The 18,142-nt window shown below is 40.7% G+C and overlaps 1 protein-coding gene across 1 annotated transcript in view; it reads right to left on the bottom strand.

Annotated features, from left to right (window-relative positions):
* Positions 1-18,142, bottom strand: part of dcbld1 (discoidin, CUB and LCCL domain containing 1) — a 66,685-nt gene that overhangs the window by 24,061 nt on the left and 24,482 nt on the right. The window contains exons 5-7 of the mRNA XM_080744331.1: positions 17,292-17,364; positions 8,769-8,902; positions 1,535-1,575 (exon numbers count right to left, since the gene is read on the bottom strand). Coding sequence (XP_080600457.1) covers positions 1,535-1,575; positions 8,769-8,902; positions 17,292-17,364 — 248 coding nt within the window. The remainder of the gene's footprint in view (positions 1-1,534; positions 1,576-8,768; positions 8,903-17,291; positions 17,365-18,142) is intronic.

The raw sequence follows: 18,142 nt of genomic DNA, 5'->3' as shown, positions 1-18,142 counted from the left end.
TAGTTGCAGTTTTCGACCTCAGGTCTTAATGGGTCCCCAAACGTTTTAGCCTGTGAGTGACCCAAAAAAGAAATCAGACGTACGTCCGGGACCCAAACTCGTGGAAATAGCAGATCTACAAGCACACAACGCATCACTTTGCGCAGCGTTGTGAGCTTGTAGATAGGCTATTTTCACTACTTCTTAAAGGTAGGGTAAGTGATTTCACATAAGTTTCAGTTTCAGTGTTTCGTGTAGGTGACAGGCGGGGGCCTTCCTCCAATCATGATCAAGTGGGGGCGGGCCTTGGTGCGCAGAAGGCCCGCCCCCACTCGACCATGATTGGAGAAAGGTCCCACTCAATCCTGATTGGAGGAAAACCTGTCTCCTCCACCAGATTCCACCAGAACTGAAACTGCTTTTACTATCAGAACATTTTGTCATTATTTTAATTAAATGAAATCATTTACCCTAGGGTTAGGGTTAAACATTTGTGCTCTAATTTATGGAATTTCTTCGATTTTTCTTTGATTTCTTCTTCATGAAAAGAAATCATTGAATTTAGTTTTTATAAACGTGAAAAACAAACCCCACTGTTTGGGAAACAGTGATTTAAAGTTCTTCCCTTTCCACAGCTGTCTCTAACATTACCTGACAACCACACACTTTTAATAAATTATTCAAATCACTTTCAAGATTTTTCAAACATATTCAGAAATAGCAGCTGCAAGCTCGCAGCGTGGCACAAAGTGACGAGCTGTGAGCTTGCGTATCATCATGACGCACGTAATGCGTTAATAAGTGCTTTTTCTGAGATGACAGCAAACCTGGGTAAATATATACCCGGTACTCACTCAAGTTTAGAGATCTTGCTCAACCCATTCTATTTTTGTTTGACCGTTATTACATGCCTTGTAATGCTACATTTTTGTAAAAAGATGAGTTTATTTTATCTTGATGAAGATATTTTGTTATCTAATGTGTCTGAATGTTCCCATGACATGTGAATCACATAAAAATAAAAATAAATGTATGTGATATTAAAAACAATTGGACTATAGAGCATTGCAGTGGGCGTGGTTTACTGGTCCCTCTAAAAAAATCTCCCGTTCATTTTCCTCATAGACTTTCACGAAAATATTTATAACAATTATGTTAAGCCTAGAACCAAACCATCCAGGATGGCAGTGAATCATGAACATGAAACCTTTGTTTCTATGAAAAGAAAATCAATTGAAAATCGCTAAACAAAGGGTAGTTATTAAATGTAGTACCGGTATATCAAATAATTAAATATTAAAATATGTTTTCACATAGGATCAAAGGTTGTATGGTCATGATTCACACTGCCATCCTGGATGGCTTGGTTCGAGGCTTAACATAATTGTTAAAAATATTTTTGTAAAAGTCTATGAGGAAATGAATGGAAGAACTTTTAGTGGGACCAGTAAACCACTTCCGCTGCGAGGCTCTATTAGCGGAGCTTATTCAGGGCCGCTATGGAACATAAGCACATCATTCACACAGCGTCCGAGGAAGACAAATCCATTCTTACCGTTGGAGATGAACGTGAAGAGGCTGTCTGACAAAGAGCCGCTGAAAGAAGGAGGAGACAAATAGGTGAGAGGCATGTTATCCATCAAGGAAAACAATCACCATGGCAATGATGAATGGAGGTACGGCCGCTGCACAGTGAACACCCGTCGTAGGCACAAAGGAAGAAGCATGAACCCCCTTTTCTCTTTCTCTCCGTCCTTTCTTTTTCAACTCGCCAGAACCTTCTGCTCTGTCTGTTGTTGTTGTCCTCTTATTCTCCCTTCAGGGAACAAATCAATCAAACCCATTACCTTTTTTTAAAACCAATTATACTCTTATATATCGTCACTGTTGGGCAGAAACCTTGTATCTTCAAGTTTCAAATTAGATTTTTTTTCTCGCAAAGTAAAGCCCTGCTTCATCATCATACAAGGCCGTCGCACAAAAGTAGTGAAAACAGACGATCTACAAGCACACAACGCCTCGCGGTGCGAGGCGTTGTGTGCTTGTAGATTGTCTGTTTTCACTAGTTTAAATCATTTTTAAAATGATAAATACAAAACAAATGGTTTTGGACATACAAGGTTTTCACCCTACAACGATGATATACACACTATCTAGCAGCTCACAAGTTGTGACGTATTGTGAGCTTGTAGATCTTAATTTTTTTGCCAAATGTTTACCTATTTTTGCCTTGGTTGTTCAGATCAGAGTCCAATACACTGAGACAGGGCTTCAGAACCAAGTGAATCATCAACTCCTCACAAAATGTTTGGAAACTTAACTATGAACAATTATTTCTCCCCTGCAACTTTTTTGAGTTAAGCCTCGAACAGAGTCGGTAGTGCGGTGTAGTCTTTTTGAGCGTTAACTTTGTAGTTTTATGACTCAAAAAGACTACACTGCACTACACCGCGGACCCGACTCTGTTCGAGCCTTTAGCGTATGCTCCAAGCAGAAACACTTCCCCCATGGAAAGATGCCACATTTGAGACCCTTGCAATAGGGCAAGTGGCAGCATTATATACCGTATATATACCCCTGGGGGACCAGGTTCAACTAAGTATATAGGGGTTTTAAAGCGGTTAATTAAACAGCACCACAAGGTTGAACAGCAACTTTTAAACCATCAAACCCGCAACTACCCTTTAGCTTTCCCTTAAAAGCCTTTTCCTGGATTTGATGCCATTGGACTCTTCAAACAGCCAATCAAAGGTGGAGGTTTCATTTTTGATGTGATGATTACAGAGCCAGGAGCATCTAAAAGCCTTCATGAGGTGAAATCTTTTTTTGTAAAAGTCGTCTCATTTGAACCACAAAGACGCGCTAATCCTGAACACACATCCTGGGTTTCTTTCAGATCAGATAATGACAGGTGTTGTCACGTCATTCTCTCTCTCTCACTTAGTCAGGGAAAATTAGCAGAATTCCTGTCAAATCTGGGAATAAATTCCTTACCAAACAATTTCTTCACCAATGTGTTCGTAAAGGTGTCTAGTAACATATCTAACAAAGATTGAAATTGAACATCCCTAGCAACATGTTTGACCGCTAGGGTAATTCTGGGTCTCATTCACTGTACTATAAGGGAAAACATCACTCCCAAAATATGCTTTAAGTGGGATGTGAGGGGTCTAACTAGGTGTTTTTAATTATTCTGAATCCATTGCAAGCATTTGTTTTGCACGAAAAACATTCCATGGGCCAAAAATGGACCCCATACATCTTGTGAAAAATGATGACTCATCACTAAACCATCGTTTTTTTGCGTCTGATTTTGGCCCAATGAATGTTTTTTTTTTCGTGCAAAAAAAATGCTTGCAATGGATTCAGAATAATTAAAAACACCTAGTTAGACCCCTCACACCCCACTTAAAGCATATTTTTGGGAGTGATTTTTTCCCTTTACAGTACAGTGTATAGTAAGTGAATGAGACCCAGAATTACCCTAGCTGTCAAATATTTTGCTAGGAATGTTGAATTTCAATCTTTGTTAGATATGTTACTAGACACCTTTACGAACACATTGGTGAAGAAATTGTTTGGTAAGGAATTTATTTCCAGGGTTTTATTAAAATTCTCTGACTATTAGGGATTGATCCCAGTGCATTACGAAGGGACAATATCACTATAAATTAAATCTCCACGATACGATTATCGTGAGTGTTTTTTTATCACGATAAATGATAATATAGCGTATCGTAGGGCTGCGAATCTTTGGGTATCCCACGATTCGATTCAGAATCGATTCTTGGGGTCACGATTCACAATTTTTTTCGATTCTTTCAAATCCAAACGATTCAAATTCAGAAACGATTATTTTCCGATTTAAAAGCGATTCTCGATTCAAAATGATTCTCTATTCAATTAATAGGATATCAGGATCTACTCCAGTCTGCTGGCATGAAAGCAGAGTACATTTACGTGGCTTTTATAATTGTAAAGGTTTTATCAACTTATTGCAATAATGTAAACACACAAAGGTAAATCCAAGACAACATGTCTGATTTCCTAATGCTTGAACACATTCTTTTAACTTGTACAAACAAAACATAATATCTAATAAAAAATTTAAAATAAAAATCATAAAAAAAAAAAAAAAAATCATATCCACGGGTTTCCAACGCCCCATAGTGCATTGCGCAGACGCTGTACCGAGCTTCCGGCGCCGCAGCCGAGTGTGATCTACAAGCTCACAACGGTTGTATCTGCGACGCGACGTGAGCTTTTATGTCTGCTGTTAAACCGGAAGTGTGGTCCAAACAGGTCCAAATAATCTCCAGTAAACTCCCGCGGAAACAGGTGGATATATATATATATATATTTTTTTTTTATCGATTTTTGGAAAATGAGAATCGATTCTGAATCTTACCATGTTAGAAAACCCAATTCGAATTCAAATCGATTTTTTCCTGCACCCCTAGCGTATGGTCCCATCCCTACTCTCACTCCCTCCTTCCCTCTCTCTTCACTGTTCCAGCTGACACCTTATCAGGTAACGCTTAGGACAACATGCTGTCTTCCAGATGGAGGTGGATGGGACCAATCAGAACCCAGAGCTTCTCAATGAGGAAGTCAGCGGTCCAACTTGTCCAAACAGCACAGGCCTCCACCCACTGCGAAATGTTCCCTGAATTCTACACATACCAGGCAAAACATTCAACCATAAAGTACATTATATAACACCATAATCTATGGTGTTATGTTGTCTTAGGGTTTGTTTTTAGCAAAAAGCACAAAACAGGTAGTGATGCGTTTTGAGCTTGTAGACTTGCTATTTGTTCTACTTTGAATTTGAATCTTGAAAAGTAAAAGTTTTCACTCGACAGAAAAATTGATACATGACAGTTGTCTGGCGAGCCAGTGAAAATTACAACTATTTACATATTTTTTATTCTACTCTCAACCCCGACATCCCAATTCTGGGCGTGTCATTTGGCAACAAAAGGCACGCTCACAACAAACACGTAGAATTTCCGGTGAAGATATTTGGAAGGACCCCTGGGTGACACATGTCAACAAAGCAGGTGGTTAAAGTGAATATTTCACTCCTGATTTTAAGATTGCATCAATGTGTTCCTGCTAGACTGAGGGGAAAAGCAGCATCAATGTGTTCCTGCTAGACTGAGGGGAAAAGCAGCCAGCAGAAAAGAACATCTCAAAGACGAGCCCAACTTGTCCCGACACAACAGGCTCCAACGTTGCCAGCATTTCACACATACCGGCTGGGAGGTTACAGTTAAAACGCTGTGTTCCGACACAGCCTTCAGCGCAGGGCAACATGGAGGTAGAGGTGAGGCTAATGTGAAGCTGGACACACAAGACGATGACACGGTTGCTACATTTTGACAAATTACAATTCGAATTTAGCACAGGGGTCTTCAACAGGGGGTCCGGGACCCCTAGGGGGTCCTCAGAGTTACTACAGGGGGGCAGCCAAATCTCTGTGTGCTTGAACCCTCCGATCCCTATTCTGAGATGGACTTCAGCCAAAAATAGACGATCTACAAGCTCTCAACGCCTCACTCTGCGTCTGAAAAAATACCCACATTAACACAAATCCAACATATACTGATACCAGTGCTGTCAAACAAGTCGATGAAAATCTGCGACAAAATTGTATACAATATGTAATGGGGGTCCCTGCTTTATCTCCCTCTCAGCTAAGGGGTCCTTGGCCTGAAAACATTGAAGACCCCTGATGTAGTATATCATGTGTGATTCATCATCTTGGGGATGTATCTCTTTGTATTGATATGATTTTATGATTCCTACATTGTAAATGAGGGCCTGCCTTTCAGTTGTACTACAAGTTTAAATAAAGGTTATGATGATGATTGTTAGATATTATAATGTAATCAGGTTTGGCTACATCATTCATTTTCGGACAACATTTTTGACAGTAAAATTTTTTACAGGCGCACACAGATGTTTTGCTGTGTAAATCAGAAGTGGCATGTAGTTAGTCTTGAAAATATCATCCTTCTGTTAGATGATGGCAGCAGCTGTAAAACGGATAATTTATGGAGGGTGGAAAAAAAAACTCTCTAGACACAGTCAGCTCCCACTCGTGAAATGTATTTATGATGAGAGACCAAGTCTGGCGTTGATGTGATTATCGTAATATCGTAATGCTGTATTTGCCAAATGCAGCAGCACTGACAGCTCTGAGATTAATAACTCCAGGTTCATTGAGGTTAACCTATTTAGGCCTAGAATTATTGAATGCTTTAACTATTGAAAAATAGCAGATATACAAGCTCACAGCGTGGCACCGAGTGCCACGCTGCGAGCTTGTAGATCTGCTATTTTTGAAAAATCGTGATTTGTTTTTGCCAAGTCTTTGAATATATCTATTTAAAAGCGAACATTTGTAACGAAAATCTCTGCTTCTGAGTGGTCCCTGGAACAACATATTTTGAGATGGGGGTCTGCGGCCAAATACCTGTAATTTTGTTTGGGGGTCCTTGACATGAAAAGGTTTGAGAACCACTGATTTAGAGGAAGGATTTAGAAGTCGGGTCAAAGATCGGGTCAAAGATATTCAAAGACTTGCACACATTTTCACGATTCTTCAAAAATAGCAGATCTACAAGCTCGCAGCGCGGCACCGCGAGCTTGTATATCTACTATTTTTCAATAGTTAAAGCATAAAGTAATGGTTAAAGTGGTTAAAATCTAATGCGACTCGGGCGCGTTCTGGGTATTTGAGGGTTAATGCAATGAAACAAAGAGGAGGTCTTCTCCTTGCATAGACGACAGCGGCTGACATGAACTCACTTACAGAGGGCCAGATTAATGAGGAGAACTGATTAATGGTTGATTAAGGAGCAACATCTTTGTGCCCAGGGGGTCCCCGGTGGGGACCAGACACTCCCATGTGACAGTGCACGTGAGCGTGACAGTAATTGGTTGGTGGTCTTCAGGGGTGTCACACCAAATCCTGGGCCCTGGGGGTACAAGGATTCACTGCGGGGCCCCCCATAAGCGTTCTTCATAGGGGGAGGGGGTTCAACCCATTTAGACTGGGAACGCATTCTTTTGTGCTTTAACTATTGAAAAATAGCAGATATACAAGCTCACAGCGCGACACCGAGTGCCGCGCTGCGAGCTTGTAGATCTGCTATTTTTGAAAAATCGTGAAAAAGTCTTTATTATGAAGGACCCCTAAAATGATATGTATTTGGCCACGGACCCCCATCTGAAAATATTTAGTTCCAGGGACCCCCCAGAAGCGAAATCTAAGTTACAAATGTTCGCTCAAAAAATACATATATTCAAAGATTTGCACAGATTTTCAAGACTTTTCAAAAATAGCGGATTTACAAGCTCGCAGCTATTTCTCAATAGCTAAAGTACACCCCTGGTGGTCTTTGGGTTCTTGTGGAAGAAACCTTTTCCCTTTCAGGCAGGACCAAATACAAATGAAATGGAAAGGATTGAAACCAAGGTTACGGTGGGGAACCACACACACACACAGTATCATGATGACTCCAGGCTTCTTTTTTCCCCCAAAACCATGTCACAACTCGTCACTGTCGGCCAGAAACCTCGTATCTCCAAGTTTCAAATTTGTATGTTTTTTTTTTTTTTTTTCGCAAAGAAGCCCTGCTTCATCACTAGAGACTGTTGCACAAAACTAGTGAAAATAGCAGATCTACAAGCACACAACGCCTCTCTGTGCGAGGCGTTGTGTGCTTGTAGATCGTCTATTTTCACTAGTTTAAATCATTTCTAAAGTGATAAATACAAAACGAACGGTTTTGGACATACAAGGTTTCCACCCGACAACGACAAACTACTGTACATGTCAGAATGATGTGTCATTATGACCTTGAGGCCATGGTTTGACATCCATCACTTATTAGCTTACATTTGCATATATAAATACCAATGAGCTTTAAAAAAAAAAGACCTCCCCATTGAACTGCAGAGACAGCTTGAGTGATGCTCTTTGAGCTTTGAAACCAATTACGTCTGGTCTTGACATGCATCTGCCTTTGTTACACAAGCGAAGCGACCACCACCTGCACATGTGCACAGTTATCACGTACTGTACACAGTCAATAGAAAAGGAAAGAGTTACAGCCATTGATTCCTCTGCCAACCGAATGGCTGTCTTTAGATATAAATGGTGGTAATTACAGCAAAGGGCCAGACAGGCCTGTGGTGGAATGCTCACCCTGGTTAGCATCACTGTGTGTTGTAATTGTAACCCTGAGGGACTTTGGGGACAGAGACGTGGTCGGAGGGGTCAGTTGACCGTGACCCTGAGAGACACAACAAAACCAACAGGGCATGATAGATGATGTCTGGACATCGCAACCCAAGGCCCATGTATGAAATTCATTGCTTGTATATAAAGTCCTGTTCTTCTCATTGAAGAGACTTCTTTAAAAAAAGGTCACAAAAGGATTGGACCTTGCGCTCCAAAATGAAAAAGTCCACATTAAAGTAAATCAAATATTCTTATTTTAAATGCACACGTGACAATGTCGGTGAAAGATTTGCCTCTGCTCAATTTGTTCGTTGCTTACCCTTTCATCTTGATCCTGTCGATGGGTCCACCAGAATGTAATTTATTTGATTTATCTATTTGTGTGAAACTAGTGACCATATATGTATTTTCTTATATATATTTTAGGTTATTTCAGGTTTTTCATTTTCCTGTGTGAGTTACATGTCCAACGTTTGTTTTTAGACAGATCACGGTGCAAGCTTTGTGATGAGTGTGTTGACTTGGCTGTACTCACTCTTTGGACTGGACCCCGTTGGCTCTGGTAGCAGGGTAGTGGCTCTGGCCTTTGTGTGTCTCCACAGACACCCATCCGCCTGTCTCGTCCTGAATCACCCCGGCATGGACCGCTGCCTTGCACAGCACCGAGGTCTGCAAGACAGACAGACAGAGAGAGATAGAGACGAAGGTGAGGACAGACGGAGGGAGAAATGTGCAAACAGAAAAGACAAAAGTGCCTCGGATGGATAGGAACATACACAAGGCAAACGTTCGCGACAGGTGCTAAATATCCATACCACCATTTCAGCTTATTTGAAGCATTCAAATTCGACCTATGCTATTCTGAATCTGAATTGGGTACGCTTTTGCGTGGAAAAAGCCACACTGCGATCTCATTCGTCCAGGCCAACAATGACTATAATTACAATGTCAAGAAAGAATGCCAGACATTCTGTCTTGCTGTGAAGGAAGGCAGTGCTTAGTGGGGGAACATGGGATCTTTGCACTAAACTACCTACAGGAAAATGAGTCTAGGCCCACCCTGTAGGCCATACATGGGCAACTGGCGGCCCGGGGGCCACATGCGGCCCTCACCTTCACTTAATGTGGCCCCTGGTTAATATTGGAATGCTGATATAGTATTGATTTCAGCTGTTACAATTACATTTCCAACCAAGCATTTAAAACATGACTCGCTTTAATTACTTCAGTCTATATTAGACATAGCAGCACTCGTCTTTTTTTTTATGTTCACAAAGTTAACAAAAAAAACATATAAATGCATTTAAAATGAAATAAAAATGTTACTTTTCAGGATTCCAATTCAAAAATATCTAAAATTTATTTCAGATTCCAATTCAAAAATAGCAAAAATAGCAGATCTACAAGCTCAAAATGTGTCGCAGTGCGGCGCGTTTTGAGCTTGTAGATCTACTATTTTTGCTATTTTTGACTGTATAATATGCATTGTGGCCCTCTGGAGTGAATGTGAAAATATAGTGGCCCTCTCCATCATCAAAGTTGCCCACCCCTGCTGTAGGCCAAATAAAGAGCCTTCAGCGTCTGCAGCAGGCTATTGCGGCCTTTTATACCGTATGCCCTTACCCGTTCTAAGCCTGGCCAACACTCCTCCAACAGATATAGCACTTTCAGCACTTTCTTATGAGCCTATAACACAAATACTGTGTTGGTACATTGTCCATTTATTATGTCTTGTCTGGTGTATACTGAACTAGTTTAAATGATTTCCAAATCAACATTGTTGTCATGTCTGACAAGTGAAGTGACCGCCGGTGCAGGTCATCTTCATTTCACCTACTGTAGGACAGAGAAATCTCATTTCAGCGTGTGAACTGGTGGGGAATGTTTTTCGAGTTTGTATTTCTGATGGGTACAGTTAGAGCTGTCACGATTCTGACATTACACATGACATGACGTTTAATTGTCATTACCGATTTAATTGCGTTTTTGTCGTTGACAATTACATTTCTGTTTGGCTTGTAGGCTCTGAAGTTGCACATGGTAGATATGACACATAACCTAGTAAATATACAAAAAATGAAGGACTTATTTGACAAATTTATACTTAAAAAAGAACATTGATAGGATGCACCTTGTGAGCTTGTAGATCTGCTATTTCCACTATTTCTTACTTAAAAAATGTATATATGAACATTTTTCAACATGGAAACGATTGACGGTTATGAAAAATAATCGCGATTATGTCAAATAATTGCAATTGACAGCCCTACAGGCGGCTGAGTATGGAGCAAAGGGACTTGCTGTCGGGTATTACAGCCCATGTGTTATGCCCCATATAGCCATGTGGCCGTCGGGTCGCCCCAGGGGGTGCATTTTAATGGTCGGTGGAATCTGGTGAAATTACTCTCAGGCTAGGATTAGGTCTAATGCATGACGCACGGTCTAGATCTAGACCTCAATATTTCACAGGTCACCAAATAATTATCCAACATATAAAATGTGATCGCAAGCAGGTGGAAAAAATGAGTGTGGAAGAGTGATAAGGACAGAGAGGTTCAAGAGAGGAAAGATGACAGTAGTTCAGTGTTCAACCAATTCTAACTTAATTTCTTAGATGCAAAAAATAAATGTAAATAATTATTTTTAAACAGAATTTACGGGGTTTGCTGTGCTAACAACATCAGAACAATCAACGTTTTCCTCGCAACATAATCACTAAAATATGCAATAAATATAAGGTGCTGGGAGTGAAAATTATTAATACTAGACCTTACCCGTTCGAATATATGTGCTGCAAAATATGTGCAGAGTGTGGGTTTTGGGGAAAGTAACTGTAACTGCATGGTGCGTGCGTGAGAATATGTGGGAGCATCATAATGTAAGGAGCAGCCCATGGAGGAGTGTATATTTATGATGGATACAAATAATTTAACAGCAAAATTAGGTGAATAGAAGTATGAGGATGTATTTGCTCCACATAAGTTTTCTATACCCGTTGGAAGATGAGACACACATCACCCGTTGCATGCGTGACCCATGGAGAGAGAGAGAGAGAGAGAGAGAGAGAGAGAGAGAGACTGCAACATTCCTAACTGTGAGAGAGGTGTGTGTGGGCCCGGGGCTACAGATCCCATGGCCTGGAGGAACGGACCGTAACCCTGACAACAGGCTGTAGAGCTGTAGAGTGAAGAAACGCTAAAAAATCGCTAGAATTTGGGAAAAATGAAATTCGGGCTCCGTCATCGTGTGTATAATGCTAATGACCAATGCCATGTTAAATTTGAGATCAGTCGCTGAAGCGAGTGAATAGATAATGCATTTTGTGACTGACTGACCTCTCTCTCTAATTATATGTTAGATAATGTAGGGGTGACTCGGATGGAGAAAAAATATGTATAGGGTGCCCTGAGCCAAAGAAGTTTGGGAACCCCTGCTCTAGATTAGCTATTGCACTTCTTAACGGTTTTTACATTTGTGTTATTTCTTAGATTTGCTTATCAAAAAGTATGAAAACAGCAGCAGATACGACGTTTCGACCCTTGCTGTCTTTTTCAAGTACAGTATACTTACATACTTCTACTTGAAAAAGACCGCAAGGGTATTTGCTGCTGTTTGCGTAAATAAAAATGTGGAGCTTACTTGCGAGAATTTAAAAGTGAGTTGCGAGCCCCTGTCTAGTTTTTTTCATGATTCTGTTTTTGAGAGGGTATCTACCCTAGGAGACACGGGGAGAACATGCAAACTCCACACAGAAAGGCCCCTTTCACCAACCCCACCTAGGGTGTGGGCGCTGATGACGCGGAGGAGGGAACACACCCCCAGCGCCCACAACAACGTCCCCCGGCGGTAATCGAACCCAGGGCCTTATAGCTGCGAGGCATTAGCGCCATGTGTCCACGGCCCACTGTTTGGGGAAAAGTGTTAAGTGCTCTAGACTCGTTAAGGGAAGCCACAGACAGACAGAGGCCCCCACGGCCCCCCCACGGCCCCGGGTCTCAGACCAGCCTATAAAAGAGTTATCGTCGCTAACAGTTGGGCTTACATTTTCATACAATGTCTGTAAACGGGCCCCCTGTGCCTTATCTGGGGCAGCAGCTGTACCTGGGTCAGGTTTAACATGCTGACCTCCCGTTTTATCCGGACCCACAGCTGGCTGGGGGTCAGATTTAACTGCCTCATTAACTTGATCATTTATCCACTGACTGGCAGACATGAATATACAGCAGTTTAATGACTGGCTGTCTGCAAGGCAGAGCAGTGGCTTTTACACCGTGTGATTCCATGCTCCTGAAAAAAAAAACGCCATTGGCTGGAACTACACTATTTTATCGATATGGGATATTATAATATTGTGATATGGCTTTTCCTCGTTTTAATCCCTTTTCATAAAAAAATAATAAAGTCGCGTGAACATCTTATGAGCATTTTTCTACAAGCTCAGAATGCAACACAATATTGAGGTATTTTGTCAAAGATATTGTGATATTTGTCCAATATCGCCCTGCCTGTAATTAGTACTAAGTAAAATTAAGGGCTTCAATATAAGAAGAATGCTATTTTAGCATGTTGTTTTTACTCACCAATTCAGCCGTCTTAAAATGACAGATTGAGAACTGATAACAATGGGACTGCATTTCAATTCACAATTGTTACACTTACTACTTGTGCTGATACATGTTCACTGCTGGCTGTGGCAGTTGTTTACTGCGATGATCCAATCAGTATGTACTAGTTACTCTAAACCAGGGGTCTTCAACAGGGGGTCCGGGACCTCTAGGGGGTCCTCAGAGTTACTACAGTGGGTCCTCCAAATCTTTGTGTGATAGAAACCTTTTTTTCTCCTTTTTTATATTAACCACTTGAACTCTAGCGTCTATATTCGGAGAAGTTTAGCCAAAAATAGCAGATCTAAAAGCTCACAACTCCTAGATAGGCTATTTTTGGCAAAGAGCTTTGATGTAGAGGGGAAAAAGAGCAGACTAAGTACAGAGTGAAAGGTCAAGTTTGACAGTTCAAGTGGTTAAATATCTGAAAACACAAATTGACACGAATCCAAAATACAATGATGATTGTGCTGTCAAACAATGAAACTATATGGAATCTATGAACAGGTTTTGGGGGGTCCCTGCTTCATCTCTCACTCAACTAAGGGGTCCTTGGCCTGAAAACGTTGAAGACCCCTGCTCTAAATAGTGGTTTTATTCCACAATACCCATTTCCTGATTATTTCTACACATAATATACTAATATCTATTTGCCTACAGTTGTCTAATCTTGCACTAAGTATTCTTGTTCCACTGATTGCATTGTCCGCACTGCTGTATTTGTGTTTGTCCTGCACCAGGAATAACCAGTAAAGAGCTTTTGTATTTGCTCTGTAAAGCGGGTTGGAATGAGTTGAACGTTTAGTCTAAATGCTAAGGCCACATGCTATTGATTGAGTGCAGTGGGCTGATTAACACCTTCTGTTGGTCTAGCAGTAATCTGGGTCAGTCCCTAAAGCCTGGACCAGCTAGACAGTACAATAGCCCTTCATCAAAGCCTGGACTGCTAGCTGGTGTATAATAGCCAACATGCCTGGACAAAGGCAGACCCAGCTAGCCAAAGCCCAGTATGTATAATATCTAAAGCCTATGGGCAACGGCCACGCTAGTGGCTAAACAATAGCTAAGCTGGAAAATCAATATAGGCCAAGATTATAGCTTTATAGCCATATGTGGCTATAACTCTCTCTATCTCTCTCTGGGGTTATTGACTAAGAATTCATGAATATACTTTGCAGTAATACCAGAGGGGCTTTTATGTGACTCATACCCATTGCATTCTCATGCCCTTTGTTGTGCATCCATCGCATCCCAAGTGCCAAGATAATTTTTGTCAACAAATCAGTGAAGAGTCCCCAACCCAAAATATGATTTTCTTTTTACATTCTCTTTGGTCTACACACTTTCAAATCCACAAGACCTCATTGTTTCTATACCAGCAGACATTTATCTTTTTCTTTGACTACTGCCTACTGTAGATCAGGGGTGGGCAACCTTTAGGGGCATAAGATCATTTTGTTTTTCAAAGCTAGCATGATAATCCAGTGCAAGACAGTGAAAGCCACTTCTTATTAGGGCATTCACGAATAGTGATTTTTTTGTATTCGAATTATTCGACCTCAAAGTATTCGAATAGTCGAATATTCGACAAATATTAAGTAAGCAAGAGGCGAACATTGTGAAAATAGCAGATCTACATGCTCACGACGCCGTTGCGAGGCGTTGTGAGCATGTAGATCGGCTATTTTCACAATATTTATCTGCGGAACCGAGTAACATTAAATGTAATACCTACAATTCCAAGTTCTTGTCAGCGTGGGGGTCCCCGGTTCAAATATGTTTATTTTGGGGGTCACGGCCTAAAAAGGTTTGAGAACCCCTGGTATAGAGCATGTACAAATTCATCCACCAGGGGCATTGACAACTCATTCTTATGACTTCCTATCTATCCAAGCTTTATAAACTATATATTTTTTTAAAGAGAAAACAATAAAATAAAATAAAAATAAGCGAATATTCGACTTCAGGGAACATCGTCGAATAGTGACTTTGATATTCGGATATACGAATATTTGGTGAATGCCCTACTTCTTATTATATATACAGTAGACTGCTAATTAGAATTAAAAAAGTATACCGGTAGACAAGTTAATAATTTAACCACTTTCAAACAAGCATCCCTATTAAATATTGTCAAAAATTGTCAAAACTGGTCCTGACTGCTGGCCTAGTGATCTGGGCACCGAGGCTCCTGTGTAGCCTGACAGGTTCGAGTCCCGCTCCCAACGACTATTACTACATGTCTCTTCTCATCAGACAATGATTCTTATATTGGTTTGCTTATTGTTGAGCGAGAAAACAATGCTGCACATTAAGCTAATCATCTGGGGACCACCCAAAATAATTGGGGGACCCCCCCTGGGGGTCCCGACCCACAGGTTGAGAACCAATGCCTTAGAGCTACTTGCTACACATGCAACCATACAATCAGCTTCCTTAACCAGTGCATCCAACATTACAACTGCTCAGACAAAGTCCTTTAATAGAATATAGAAATTGGGGGCAGCAGTGCTAGTGTAACAACAGGGAGAAAAAGTGGAATGAGGTGCTTTATCTGGCTGACACCCAGGTTGATACACTTTCTGTTCTAAATACAAACCAGGAAATCTGTGGGATTTAAAGAAGACTCTCTAATAGTGCTGAGCCTGAGCACATGACACTGGGAAACACATGCAAACGCTGGTGGCTGCACGAACGCACGCACGCACGCACGCACGCACGCACGCAAAACAATGTCCTCAAGTGTTCCATGATGTAACCTAGTAAAATGTGAGATATGTAGTAAATTGCCGTGTTACATAAATGGATTACTAAGCTCAGCCACTTCCACACACAAACAATGTGCAGCCTTAGGAAAGTATCCGATGTGGAAAAATGCCACTTTTATCACCCGGAAGCCGGAAGGCTGTAGTAAAATGACCAGTCCCTTCAAAACATAACACCTTATCCTTTGACGGGGTGACAGCAAGACAGAAAACATGCTTTAGATCAGTGGTTCCCAAACGTTTTTTTGCCAGTGACACAAAAAAAGAAAGACCTTTACCCGGAACCCAAACTGGTGAAAATAGCCGATCCAAAGCTCACAACGCGTCACTTCATGCCGCGTTGTGAGCTTTAGATCGGCTATTTTCACGACGTCTAATTCGTGCAATTCCTTCGATTTTTATTTTATTTCTTCATGAAATTACTACGGAATTGTTTTTCATTCATGAAAATAGTTGCTTTTTATGTTTTGATGTAATAATAAAATTAAAAACTAAATGTAGGAAACAATTAAATGAAGGGACCCATAAAAATGTGTCCGCGACCACAGTGCAGTGTTAAATATACTGAAGGGCCACAAGTAAATATACTTCTTTTTTTTTCCTCTCTTTCCAACAAATTATTTTTTTTCTCCCAAAAGTTACTAAAATAATCTTTCTAAAGAGTTTCAGAAATGTTCAATAATTCAGTTTTCAGTTCAGTTTTTTTAACACTTTTGTTAAAAAAACTGAAAATAGCAGATCTACAAGTGCACAACTTGTGAGCTTGTGGATCATCTATATTCCCTACTATTGAAATAGGGCGTAAGCGGTTAATTCAGAATGTATTTTTGTACATTTGGGTCTCAAGCTGAAAGGTTTGGGAGCGCAGGGTCTAGGGATGACTCCTGACTTCAAGGCTCGCAGTGCAAAGTACCAGTGTTGAATGCTAGAGTGCACAGAGTTAAACAGTGACCACTGTTGTTAAAATGTCATACTTTGAGATTCAAATTTTGACCTTTGTTTAATTTAAACTAACTTACAATGGAAGATTGTGTGGCTGTAACCAAGTAGATTTTTTTTAGAGTTATTTGAATATCTTTTCCTCGACAACTGATTAAAACGATGGGACTTAATGACAATATTGATCAAAATTCAACTTTGTTTAATTAATGTAAAACTCTAAGCTTTTCTGTACACAGAGTGCAAGGATGGAGGGGGGAATCCAAGCTTCTTCTTATGGCCCGTGGGGATATGTTTTATCCCTGCTTCTGGTTCAGACTGAACTAAATACAGTACATGCTTTTACCTTTGGGAATTGTAAACTATCTGTATGCCATTAAATATCAATATGTTTGATATTTTTGTTAAATCACAACTCAACTATTTCATTCATTCAAAATGAATCATAATCACATTAAGCTTGGCATCCCTATTTTGAGCACATTAGTCAAAATGTACTCACAACTCATCACGATGCGATGTGTTGGGAGCTTGTAGATAGGCTATTTTTGCTACAGTAAATGTCACACAAAGAAGCAAATAGAGCTTAAGTTGAACCCTGTTTGGTTTCAGTATATTAATTCATTCCTCCTGACTATTTAATGGACTAATAACCTAATAAATAATTGTACTGTATTGTCTGTATATGTTGTGCTACAGTGGATTAGTAATACAAGGTTGAATTAAGATGCAGTGAAGCAGCAAACTTACATGACGGTATCCCTGAGAAATGTCCCCGGACACGTCCCCTGCCACCCCGCGGCATCCTGCTGGACAGTACTTCCTGTTGTTGGAGACAACAATAGCAGAGCAGAGGAGCTGAGAGGGAAGCCCCGTCCTGGCAGGACTGTCATGACACAGTACAGCTGCTAAATGGTAAACCACTTAAAGTTATACTGTGTAAGTTGCTCAACTAGTGGTCTGTAGCAGTATAGCAAACCGCGGTCGCGTCTGCTTTTTTCGGCCGTTTTTCTTTGCGGACCGGGCCTTCAGACCACCGCGTCCGCCTCGCCTCGCCGAGACGCATCTATAGAGGGGTCTCGTGTCCCTCTACGAGCAGCGGTTGGGGAGCTACATGCTAGACTTCTAGACCAGTGTAAACAAAGCTGTTGAAGCAAGCTATTTCCTGAAAAGACGCAAGATGCACTGTAATTGGCCGGTAGTGTATCATGTGTGTATGATCTGCGATGTGATTGGCCAACGTATACACAACGTATACAGATGATGCAGATTACGTCATTTTGCCGCGAAATTCTACCCCCTCACGGCTCATAGAAAACAAATAAAGAGAAGGCTTCAGAAGCTGAAAATAACGGAGTGGGTGTTCTAAAACTTTAGCGATTTAACAGTTAGGACAATTTTAAGATTTGTTTTATAAATAAAGTTACATGGTATAATTTGAAGCCAGGGGTCTTCAACGTTTTTAGGCCAAGGAACCCTTAGTTGAGAGAGAGATGAAGCAGGGACCCCCACAACATGTTCATAGATTCCATATAGTTTCATTTTTAACGACACAATCATCAGTGTATTTTGGGTTCATGTCAATTTGTGTTTTCAGATAT

Source organism: Nannobrachium achirus, assembly GCF_963921795.1.
Source record: "Nannobrachium achirus genome assembly, chromosome: 16".
Taxonomy (NCBI): domain Eukaryota; kingdom Metazoa; phylum Chordata; class Actinopteri; order Myctophiformes; family Myctophidae; genus Nannobrachium; species Nannobrachium achirus.
The sequence above is the reverse complement of the archived record's forward strand: the minus strand, read 5'-3'. Positions and strand labels throughout refer to the sequence as shown.